General features: G+C 42.1%; 1 protein-coding gene across 2 annotated transcripts in view; it reads right to left on the bottom strand.

The window, feature by feature from the left end:
• gse1b (Gse1 coiled-coil protein b) overlaps nt 1-11,848 on the bottom strand; it is a 180,628-nt gene extending 168,780 nt beyond the window's left edge. Inside the window, exons 1-2 of one of the 2 annotated variants that reach the window (XM_044137368.1) lie at nt 11,671-11,681; nt 9,052-11,586 (exon numbers count right to left, since the gene is read on the bottom strand). In XM_044137368.1, coding sequence (XP_043993303.1) covers nt 9,052-11,562 — 2,511 coding nt within the window. In that variant the 5' untranslated portion in view covers nt 11,563-11,586; nt 11,671-11,681. Of the gene's footprint in view, nt 1-9,051 lie in introns of both variants that reach the window. The other variant, XM_044137379.1, reaches the window with a different exon arrangement.
• Between the last annotated feature and the right edge of the window lie 368 nt (nt 11,849-12,216).

Raw genomic sequence — 12,216 nt, 5'->3', positions numbered from 1 at the left:
ATCATGCAAATGGCTGGTGAGAGCTGGTGGTTCTGCTGTATATTTGGTCTTTGACCTCCAGTTGGACTGACACAAGAGTCAGGGAGAGCAGAGGCAAGTAGGAGGGCAGGAGCACGACACAAGAACAAAGTGGAATGAAGCAAATAATGGTTAAAGTAGCTAAAGAACGAAAACCCACATTCACAAAAACCTGCAGCCGCATTTGGGGAGGGGCTACACAGAGCATGACTGATGAAAAGCACTTAATCGCAATGAAAAATGAAGCCAAGCGCAGAAATTACATGCTAAATGTCTGGTTAAGAAAATAGGCCTGCTGCTAGCTACTGTGCAGCTACATCCTCTGCTTGGGTCCAGATGCAGAACCACACACACTCACAGAGCACACATATGTGCAGCTGTGGCACAATGCAGCTGCGTTTCCCAGAGAGAGAGAGCAGACACCTGCCAGTGCTCTAACCACCTGGCAGATACGCACGTGCAAAGAAAAAAAAAAAAAACATACTCATGCACAGCACACACATGCATGCAGCTGTCCTTATGTTCTTAATGACAATAATAGCAGAGGTTACACAGCTTTTATGTATGTGTATTTGAGTGCAAGTCTGCAAATATGCATTTGCAGGACAATGTGTAAAGTGTGTGTTAAGGCCAGATGGCAGCTGGCAGGGGGAAGGTTGAGCTGTTGTTGTATTAACCTTGTTCTCTATAATTGCCACAGTGAACCTGGGTTTACTACTACTGAGGAAAGAGTACAGGAATGTACAGAAGCAGCTTTTACAGCATAACCATGCTATGATACCACCACATTATGCCTCGGTCCATGATGGCAGTGGAAGGGTATAATACAGGGCAGATGTACAGCATGGGAAGTGTGCTTATACGGAAAAAATAGAACTTAGGCCTCTCCTCTGTACAGGCTTGAAAAATGCTTCTAAAAGCTTTTTTTTCTTCAATACAATAACTAAAAATCATTTATTCTGTATCATTGTGTCTATCTGGATCAGTAAATTCCTTAGAAATGCTCTTGTCCATTTTTCCCAATGAATATTTAAAGAAGAGGAAAAGAGAAGGGAAGCACACAAGATAGATTAGGAGCAATATGTGGAGTTGATGTGTGGAGGAAGAGGTCAGCAGTTATCACATGGTTGACCAGAGATGATGTGACAGGAACTGTCATCACCTTACTAGTCTAACATTTGTTCATCTCTAGCAGATTCAAGCCTTAATGACTGGATACTCAGCCACAACACACAATGCCCAGAAAAAGCTTATTATATATGGTATAAAAATGGTAGGTGGTTTTCAATCTTTTTTTAAAAAAAAAAGTAGAAACACTTTCTGCTGCTTTACAAGTCTTCTTAGAGTTTGTCTCACCACCATCTTTGTGCTGAAAGACTAAACAGACTGAAAGAACTGAACAAAGCTGCCCGTTTGGATTTTGGTTAGTACTCCCAATAAGCAAATTAATATTATTTAATCTAAACTACTACTGTAGTTAGGGTTATGTGGAACCTTTTTTCTCATTTTCCACCTCCACCTTTTTCCTTCTCCTTGCTTGTTGTTCCTGTCTTTTCATTTCCTCTTCCCACCAGGTGAGATCCACTCCAAATTGCGCAAAGTGCATAGGTTCTATGCTAAACTTTACCTCTAAGCAAACTTCTTTGCGTTTCCCAACAAACAAGATCTCCAGCCTTCTGGAGTGTAATCTTCAGTTTGTTCCACAGTTCAAATTGCAGAAACTCATCGTTCTTCTATGCAGCCCAAAAGGTTCAACTCACTGTACAGCAACGTCTTGCTGTGTCCCTACAGGGCTTTTAACAAACATAAAATGTGACTTGTGACTTTCTTTTTGCTAATAAAGATCAGATTCAGTGTGTAAATGGTTCATTGTTGCCTCTTAGGTTTATTCACTCTGTTCTCAGTCTGTCAGTTTAAATAGACAAACACGTCTTAGTAGCTTTGCAGTTATTCTACACGGCGATAGTTTGATAAGTGCTCCAAGAAATGTTCAAAGCTTGGTGTATTCTTATTTACCCAGACCCCCCTTTAAACGTTTATAGCAGTTTATCTCTGATTTTAATGCTGTGAACAGCTGGAGATGAAATGGCACGAATATGGAACCTATTTAATAATTCCATAGTTCTGAATGGAGTTAGTTGCACTACCGTTCATTTAGGAGTTACATAAATATGAACATGTGAAAACTGTCTTTTTTTCACTTCGTAGTTATGTATACTTTGTCTTGGTCTATCACATAAAATCCAATGAAATATAAGTTTGTGGTTATAATGTGAAAAGGTTCAAGGGGTTTCAATACTTTTGCAGTATAACAAATCTTTACAAACTACTTTATGTTTGTCTAATGTGTAAAATTGGCAGATTTCAGTTTTCCTCCATCCACCTTTATGTTCAGTGTTAATTTGTGGCTTCCATTAAGAGCATCGCCATTCTTTTTTCTTTTTTTTTTAAAGGTTTTTAACGGCTCCTTTATTTGAGAGTGGTCATACAGAAAAGTGGGTAATGAGAGAGGGACAGACATGTGGCAAAGGTCATCGGGTCGAGACACAAACCTGTGATGGCCACATTGAGGACTACCCATACATGCCATGTATGCCCCACCGCAGCAGCTGAGCATTGCAATTTTTAATCAACCTTAGCCCGGCCATTGCTTTCCTTTGTATTCTGCTTGATTAAAATCTCGTTCACAGACAGTCTGGGCTTTTTCCCATTTAAAAGTTTGCCTCTTGTAGATTTCTACCGGCCCGATCTGAACAGAAGAAGTTGTGAGCAATGACCACAGATTTCTGCGCTGTTTTTAGTATTGTGGTCTGCCTGTAGTTTAAGCAAAGGCAGTGGAGGAGGTGAACGAAGCCGTTAAGTCTGAATTTCCAAATATTAAATTAACATTAACAGCCACTTCGTTCAGCTCGGCTCTTCATTCTTTTCAGCAGAGGCTGGTCGCTCACAGCATGAGCAATTTCTGGCATTCAACTGGCACATTACATACATCTGGGGCAATTGGGTAAAGTTTTAAACCTCAGCAAAGTTCACACTTCCAGGAAGAAATTGTTTCTCAATAGCCAAGAGCCCAAACCCTGTGCATGGAGCAAATAGCTGTTTTTTACCAGGCTAACTCAACCAGGTTCCACATCCAAAACAAGGAACCACCGAGACATTCAACAATGTGGGCCTAGGCTGGCACCCCACTGGTTTTTGCGTGATCTTTCAATGAGAACAGAGCAGCAGGGATGTCAATCCCACGAAGAAGACAGAATTCATGGGATTTTATGAAGTTTATCATAAAACTTCACACTGAACTTGGAGGATAATAATGCACCACAATTGCTCTTTGGTCGAGGATCTGGTGCTGGGTTCAGACGATTCTGTAACGCTGAACTCACCCTCCCCTCTACAATTGAAGATCAGAATTTACAACTAGGCCATAAAACTCCTTTGTTTAGGCTTCAGGGAGACTGACCAATTATCAAAATAATTATGATTTATTGTCTCTGTAATGTTTGCAATAAAATGAAATTGTTATCCAATCAGTGCATTACAAAAACAAACACAAAATAAAGCATATGAGAACATATACAACACAAACAGCATTTTTTTTCACAGATCTTATGCCATGTATTCGCAGCTTTAAGTGTGAAAACCGCTGTGGGATTTGTCTTTGTTTTTATAATTTTTTACCGTCTCCTTGATTGGAGGAGCTCAAACAGTGAGTATCCAGGGTAAGAAATGTCTTTTATTAACCCATTTAAACCAAAATTTTTCCCAGACATAAAAATATTAAAATCAGATGTCATTGATAGCCCCTTTGAACTAATCAAGGGGAAATAATTTTAAAAATATATGAAAAAGTGTGTTTTATGATCGGTCACAATTGTGACCGGTGGGATAATATGGTGTTCTTACTAAGATGAGCTAAAAGTGCTTTTTCCAAATAGAAAAGATCATAAAAGGTGAACATTGTTTCTTTCTTTGAATATATCTTGTCACAGCATTATTTTAGTGCAACATTTGCTCTGTAAAGTACAAATTTGACTATCTGCATAATCTAAACCGAGGAAATTTGAGTGCTTGAGTGTTTATACATAATTACATTGAACTTCAGTCTGTTGTAGTCTTATGTTATCACGTTAACATAGATCATAAAGATAACATCTATATAAGAGGCCTTCATTTATATTATTAAAAATCATGAACATCTGTCAGTCTCACTGTCATACAGTAATAAACTTAGTCCAGGGGTCTTTAACTCCAGGGATTGAGGGCCCGTGTCAGGCATCGTTTCCATCCGTCTCGGCTTCCATACACCTAAATCAGGTGATTAGCAGGACTCTGGAAAACTGGACTGTATACTGAGGAGGTGATCTATTTGATTCAGGTGTGTTGGACCAGGAACACACCTGGTCCAACACCAACACCATCCTGAAAGTTACCCCGGTAACTAAGCCCCCAAGGCCTGGAATCAAAGGCCAGCTGTATGGCTCCTTCTCACCATGTGGTGACTTTGGAATTCTTCAATTTCGGGTTATTTCATCCCCTCCTTACTTTCCATGATCTTTCTTGAAGCACTCAATGTGCAATAAAGCTTTGAATTTCTCCCAGGCATGGGTGGTGCAAAAGCAACATCTCTGGAAACGATTCTCACATTGACTGACCAGTAAGTGTCTTAGTCACATCTTGAAGAGAAGTGTCCATTTGAGAACTATTTCCATAACCTACTGACCTTATGCCAAACCTTTGCATAAGATAATAAGCCACAACCCATGAGAAGATGAGCAAATCGGTCGTCCCTCCTATGACACATTATTAAAATAATATCTAAAAGGTAAATTGCCTGTACTTGCATAGTTCTTTAACAAGTCCAAAAGACTTGAAAGTGCTTTTCACCACACTTAGTCATTCACTAAGAGAAAATAGCAAGGAGTCATTCTACAGGTTTATTTCAATAGATTGTAATACAAAAGTGTTAATAAAAATTAATGTAGTTAAATATAACCTATCAATATGTTACAGTCTAACATGTTGATGTAAATCAACATGTTAGACTGTAACAATCTGAAATCTCAAAAATATAACCATATGGCACTTTGCTTTACGTCTACAATCAGCTCAAATGCAGACAGGCAGGCACAGAGACCTGAATGACATTTTATTAAAACTGAATTACAAATGTTCTCTGTATGTGACAATTACAAGTCTAAGAGTGTAATAGGAGTGTAAAAAGAATGCTTTCTCTGCAACAGCAGATGATTTCATTTTCATTTAACCTTTATTTAACCAGGTTACAGGACTAATTGATCATAAAATTCTCATTTTCTGAAACAGAATCTCATGATGGAGGCCAATCTGTTTTCGTCTGTTTATGGACCAGATTGTCCAAAAACCTCAACTTCCTCAGTCAATGTTGAATGTATTTTCCTTTCAAAATTAAAACCTTTTGCTCAAATACAATTAAACACAGCCTTGCCCTAGCAGCTCTCTCACAGATCACTCACCACTACATACTTTATGTCAATTTGCACCAACAAGCAAAGGATGGCAGAAAACCTAATCACTCTCTCTCTCCTAAATATTTACCAACATCAGCTGTCTGCCAGGAAATTTTCATTTAATGACAATGAAAACCTTATTTCTTTTGTGTTTAGTCGCATTTTAACTTTACTGTAAACTTCTTTGGAAGATAGCAATTTAAGCTAACGTTGAGTGAAACAACAGTGAGTACTGAAAAAATTACAGACACCACATTGCACAGCAACAAACTATTGAGTGAAATGTAACTTTGCTTAAAATATAAACCCTGAAGGACGTTTTTTTGGAGCAGAACCAAAGGCTTCACCTAGTTTAAAGAGTTTTATTCTAGTACTATGACCAGCATTATCACAGGTAGCCTCGTGTATAGGATGAAGCTAAACCACCAGTCAGGTATGACAGAAAAGACAAGAAAAGCTAGAACACCTCAGTCTCATCTGCTCTGTGAATGGTCTGACCTCTCCATTGAGACGTGGTCAGGAATGCAGCACAGAGTCAGACTAGCGGGAAGAGAGCGATTAAAGCTTTGAGAGCTAATCAAAACCCACCTTCAACAGCTTTCAAATTAAACCCCTTTAAATCCCAGAGAATTCCCACTGAAACGCGAGGCCGTCTGTCAGACCACAGCTCTGAGAGCGGAGCACAGCTGCAGCAACTTTATACGCTACACGCGATACAAACAGTTTTTATGAAACATACTCACACAAAACATCATATTCATGGCCACAACATCTTTAAATATTCTTTCTGATACTCCATGCTGTATTGTTAGCTTTAATAATTAAATTATGAAATAAAAAATCCTCTCTTTAATTTTCTTCAAGCTGCAATTTGAAGCCAATTAACCCCACAGATCCTTTTTACCTCCCACTAATCTTCTTCTTTCCACCTTCAAATAATTAATCCTGGCAGCTTTTTGTCACCCTTTCTGACATCACATCTAAATTTCTTTGTTGTTGTTTTTTTTTTTTCCGTTTCTCGTGCCAATCTGGAAGCATCTCAACATGTTTTTTAGGGAAACTATAAAATACATTCTTTAAATGATGAAGACTAAATCTCAATCGTTAACATCAATCACACATGCTGAGAACAAATGAGTAAAATAATAAAAATAACAATTCAAGTAAAACCAGAAAATAATAGAACTGTGAAATCCAGAAAGGGAATTTTTTTTTTTTTTTTTTCCTGATCACTGCCAGAAACAATCATGATAATATCATTGAATAAATACAAGAATAAATATTTTCCTTTCAAGCGCAAACCTGCTTACAGCATAGTACTTCAGCCAGTTAGAAATTAAAGTCCTGGGCAGTTTACTCTTAGGACTAATTTAATAATTGTCTTTCAATATTTAACAAATAATATTTTATTCCTTCAAAATGTTTAATTCAACATACAAAACGTGCTCTGTTGACATTTATCCTTATTAAGTAACAATTTTCTGTATCCTGAGTATTGCTTTGTCTATTATTTTTATTGCTTTAACACATTTATACCTAAATAATTTATTTTACTATTATAAGTTAGAAGGCATTAGAAGTTAAAAGTCTTTACAGAACAGTTACAATACACATTTATGGACGCTTTAGTGTTTGCTGTTCCTATTTTAACATTCAACACCTTCAAAATGTGTTTGCTTACAGAATTCTAATAAAACTAAGCATAATTTCCAGCTGAACGTGAAATGATTAGAGCTATACTTTTTAACAAACTAAATTAACATACAGCAGGAAAACAAGTGACTTATGATTGTGTCAGTAGCTACTACTTCTTGTGCTACTCTTTGGATTTGATATGAACAATTAGGAAATATGAAGGCCGTGTAATCCACTGTCTTCGAATCTCTCATTTATTCTGTGAACACATCAACCTAACTATAAGCCTCAATCGATGTTTGAATGTTTCTTTCTTTAATACCTTCTACCGTCATATTTTTCAAAGTTAATTCTTATGAATCTCTCGGAAAAGTCCGAATCTGCAGCCGCTTGACATTTTGCCGTGCAGCTTTCGACTTGAACTCAACCGACCTAAACCAAACCCTGGATGTGCGCGCACAGGGCACTAAAGGGAACCAGATGGGATCTCCCTACTGACAGCTCAAACCCCAGCGATGACAGACCTTCTCCAGCCAAAAGCATGGCACTAAAGCACCTGTTGCCCTGCGGCTATTTTGCAGCACCTCCTCCCAACACCACTGGCTCCTTTTTCAGCTATGAGGTCACTTGCTTACTCAGGCCAAAAATGTCCAAAGCAGTCACTTAAAACTTCCCCCGCCGAAACCCCCCAACTATTATGAGCCCCATAACCCTGGCAGAATGGATAACTAGTCCTATGATCATAGCAAAAATTTATAAGTGCAAAGTCTGATTGATAATAAAGGCTTGACTTGGGGTGTAATAAAAATGAGGTCCTGTCCAACACGTATTTAAGGAGCAGAAGGAGAACTAAGTGGACAGCTCCACACAGAAGAGTGTGAGGCTGTGAAAGCAGAGGCTGCTCCGTGTGAATGGCGTCTACAGATGTTCTTCACATGTCCAGCGCGGTTAGACAGTCAGTGTTTGTTTGCATGAGAGATCTGTTCATAGGAGCAGCTGGTTGTCTAAACACTCCTCATCTCTTCATTTACACATCACCCATCCCTGACTGCCCAGAAGGTGTGCTCAACAAAGACCCACACACTCTTCAGCTTTGTAAATCATCTGCTGGAAAAATCAAGAATCTGTTTTGAAATGTAATTTGTATATCTTTGAGGGAAGTTTTAAAAAAAGAAAAAGAAAATCAAGTGAATGAATGATTTAACCTCAAAGGAAGTGTGTGCACGTACAGTTGACTGAGCCAGCCCATCTGGAGCACTTCTGAAAAGGTTGTTTATAACTCACCAAAATGCATCCAGTTTGTCATTTAAATAAGGAAAATAAGAAAACAGCCCGAACAACTGCTGAGATGTAATGGCCTGTCGTCAAACATGAATTACTGCCAAACGTCTTTTGATATGCACACACAATGTGGACACGGTACAAATCCAGCCTTATTTCTGAAGGATTAACTTGACCTCAACCCTTTCACCTCCTTGCAAAGAGATTTTTCAACGTTGTCACAATAAATACAATAAAAGTTAGCTTTAAACTGCATTCCTCGAAAATGCTCCTCAGTGTGCTCAAACTAAAACAAACTGTTTAGCACCAGGTGACACATACTCAGTCATGCTTGTTCAAATAAACACATGAACGGAGCAAACACTGGACTGGCCATGGCCTCCGGATCCCCATAGTTTCCCTCTTTTGTTTACAGACGTGAGTTCTGATTAAAAAAAAAAAAAAAAAGATTTTGGTTTCCTTTTCTTTTCAGTCAGAGACGCACACATGAGAATTACTCTTCTGTCCAGGAAAGAATCAAGTATCGCACAGAGCAGTGAGCAGTTTTGATATTATATTGCTACTTTAAACCATAATTATTGCAGGTTATGGACAAAACAACCCGGGAAGTACTACTTCGTTTTGTTCTTACCTTATGTCTATGTGTTGGGGAATCCAATTCAGGATCATTCTTCTCTCCAAGTGCGGCTCCATGTCCTGGCATGGCTCCATCCTGCTGCATGCTCTGTCCCACCTGCACCACCGCTTTGCAATCCACACATGAACCTATCACCAGCCTCCTGCCATCATCTACCAGGAGCATGCGAGGGCTGCGAGGCGCATACAGGAACACAGGTAGCCGAGCCACAGTGACAGCGCACAGCCTGCCTTGCCTGTGCTGCTCCTGCCTGCAGAAGAAGCACACAAAGGCCTCACAGCTGTACTGGCGGGCCCACTGGGAGCTGGGCGGGTGAGAGTTAGCACCAGGTAAGCCAGAGGTAGAAGGGCTGGAGGATTTCAGGGCCTTGCTCTCATGTTGTGCCCACTGAGAGTGCAGGTCGTGGTAGCAAAGTTTACAAGCGGACACGAGGCCTGTGGCATCAACTGGTTTAGCACCTGGTGCGGGTGGGTAAACTGTGAGAAATGGGAAGAAAGGCTCCCTCTCCACAAAACGACTGGGGGGATTGACATGCAGCTGGTACTCTGCACCTGCACTCAGTTCAGCTCCACACAGGTAGCACATCGACAGAGAGCTGCTGTGGCGAGAGACCACCCCCACCTGAGAGTGCACGGGTCCGGACCCATCGGCGGACAAGGAGGAATGGTACCGAACGAGAAAGGAGCTGACAGATGTGATAAGGTCTTCACTGAGGCTGAGTCGATATGCGCTCCAGATATCCTGCAGAATAGCGTGGCATTGTGGGCAACAGTGCACACAGCCGTTCTTCACCGCTTGAGCGTTAGGTGGGCAAGGCAACAAGCCAATGAAAGGAAAGTACATCACAGCACGGGATTTCCCTACACCAGCTTTTGCATACACGACCCTCAAATCCCCTCTACCCTCTTGACCACAGAGGAAACATGCTTCATGGGAGGGCTTTGGTTCAGGTGTGACCTCCAGGGAACCTGGAGTTCTTCTGTCAAGTGTGTTGTGTTGGGATGGATGGAGACCTGAAGCACTGGAAGTTTGATTCAAGGGGACGACATAGAGACGCTGAAGGACAGGCACATCAGCCAACTGAAAGCTCTCCCACTGCTGCATGAGAGAGGAGTGGCAACTGCCACAAACAATGGTTGTACCTGAGGGGCTGATGGGCACTGCACCTCGGGGAGCTGAGTGGAGCCACAGGAAGGGGAAGAAGGGCTCTCCTTGCGCCCTCTCCTGTTTTTGAACACTGATTTTGAAATGGGCACTATTTCTGAGTCCTGTACCACAGATATAACAAACCCGTTCCTCTGGAGAGGAGCTTGCAGTGTGATGAGAGACCCTCCTGGCGGAAGGATCTGACGCAGCTCTTAGCTGAGTTGTTGGCCCTGGTTTGAGACTAGGAATGTCCCGCTCATCATCACTTGTGATGTTTATCTCGTCTTCTCCGGAGTTGTCAGAGGTGATCTCCCTCGCAACAGCCGAGTTGCATTTGGGGATGACAGGAGACAGCGCAGCGCTGGAGTTGTTCTCGGCTCTCCCTCGATGCAGCAGAGATGGATGTCTGGACGGAGCGCAGCTGCTGTCGGCAACACGCTGGATCTGACGCTGCTCCACATGTCTGACACTCTCCTCCTCCAACCAGCGCCTGTTGCGCATAATGACCCCGTTGTCTCGCACAGGTGTGTCAGTTAGAGAATTGCCACAGCACCGCTGAGGGAGTCTCTCTTGGGGCTTCAGCGGAGCTTCTGATGACTGACTGACATTCACAATTTTAGCTCCGCGCCTTGCCGGCTGCACACTCTCAGCTTTAGGCAATTCCCGAGTGTCATAAACACCCACCGCGCAACGCACTGCCCGCTGTGAATCCGGGCTGCTTTTAATACTGATGACATTGTTTTTCCTGCTACTGTCTCTTGGGAATTTGACGGGCGCTCTCAGACACTTGTCCTTGCCCACTCTCTCCACCAGATCCATCTCCTGATCTGAAAGGTTCTCGTTTTCAGAAAAAGATGAGAAATCAGATTCTGCGCCTCCGTCGTAGTTGTGGCTGCCCACGCTGATTCTCCTTTCCAGATCGTAGGAGATGTTCCACTCTTGAGGGACCCGCCTGGAGTCGCACTGGTAGGGTCGTTTCAGCCAATACATGCGCTTCTCGATGGGCGTCCTGCTCCGCTCAAATGAGTTCCACTGTTCCGTCAGGAAGCAGTGGCACACGGCGCACACCAGCGCACAGCCATCGGGGCTGAGTTCACACGCACCCGGGGCTGGCTCTTGATTTTGGAGAAACGGGAAAAAAGGCGACCTCTCTTTCTGATATGTCACTTGCAGCCTTAATTCCTTCCCAGGTGTGACCCCGCTCCCGCATATAAAACAGTGAACAAGACCCCCCAATCCGTTCCGATCAGCCCTGGAAGTGCTACGGGGCAACGCGCTGTCCTCACCGGGCATTGATGCAGCCATGAGCCGGTGTTTGCGAGATAAGGGTGCCAGCTCCTGGTCGCGGGGAGAGTTCATTGTTGTTAAACCCCCGAGGCTAGGCTACATAGCAAAACGTCAACAAGTTAGGTCATACTCGTCTTGAACACTTGTCTCCGAGCATGCAATAGTTTTTGTCCAACTTACAGAGTGATAAAACCCGCGGCAGTCCATTGAAACAAACAGCGTGCAGCAGCGAAGCCAGCAGTCCCGTTAAGCGTTGCTCTCACCCGCAAGGACAAGGAGAAAGTCCCTCAAAACTTCCATGTAACTGCACGACAGTCCTTATTTTTTAAAGTCCTTAGTCCACGTGTTTGTTCTGAACGTCCGCATGACAGAAGTTGAGATCTCTTGTATCCAGCAAAACTTTCCTGCCTGCGCTGTGTAACTTTGGCTGCAAACTCACTCTCACTGTACACAGCGCCATCCCCGATTCATGGGACCCGCTCAGACACCCCAAAGACAACCTCCACCCCCAGCCAACCCCCCAGTATTAGTTTAGATGTTAGATTTCCTGATTAGAATCACTGTCAAATAAAAGCAACAATGCATCACCTGCAGACAAAACTCTTACGGCTATCATAAGACTCATTTAAGGAGTGATGAGCAAAAATAGTTGGAAAACTGTTGCTCAGTAAAAAAGTACACATTACTTAGAATTATATTCTATCTATCTATCTATCTATCTATCTA

The sequence above is a fragment of the Gambusia affinis genome, linkage group LG02, assembly GCF_019740435.1.
Source record: "Gambusia affinis linkage group LG02, SWU_Gaff_1.0, whole genome shotgun sequence".
Classification (NCBI taxonomy): Eukaryota; Metazoa; Chordata; class Actinopteri; order Cyprinodontiformes; family Poeciliidae; genus Gambusia; species Gambusia affinis.
The sequence above is the reverse complement of the archived record's forward strand: the minus strand, read 5'-3'. Positions and strand labels throughout refer to the sequence as shown.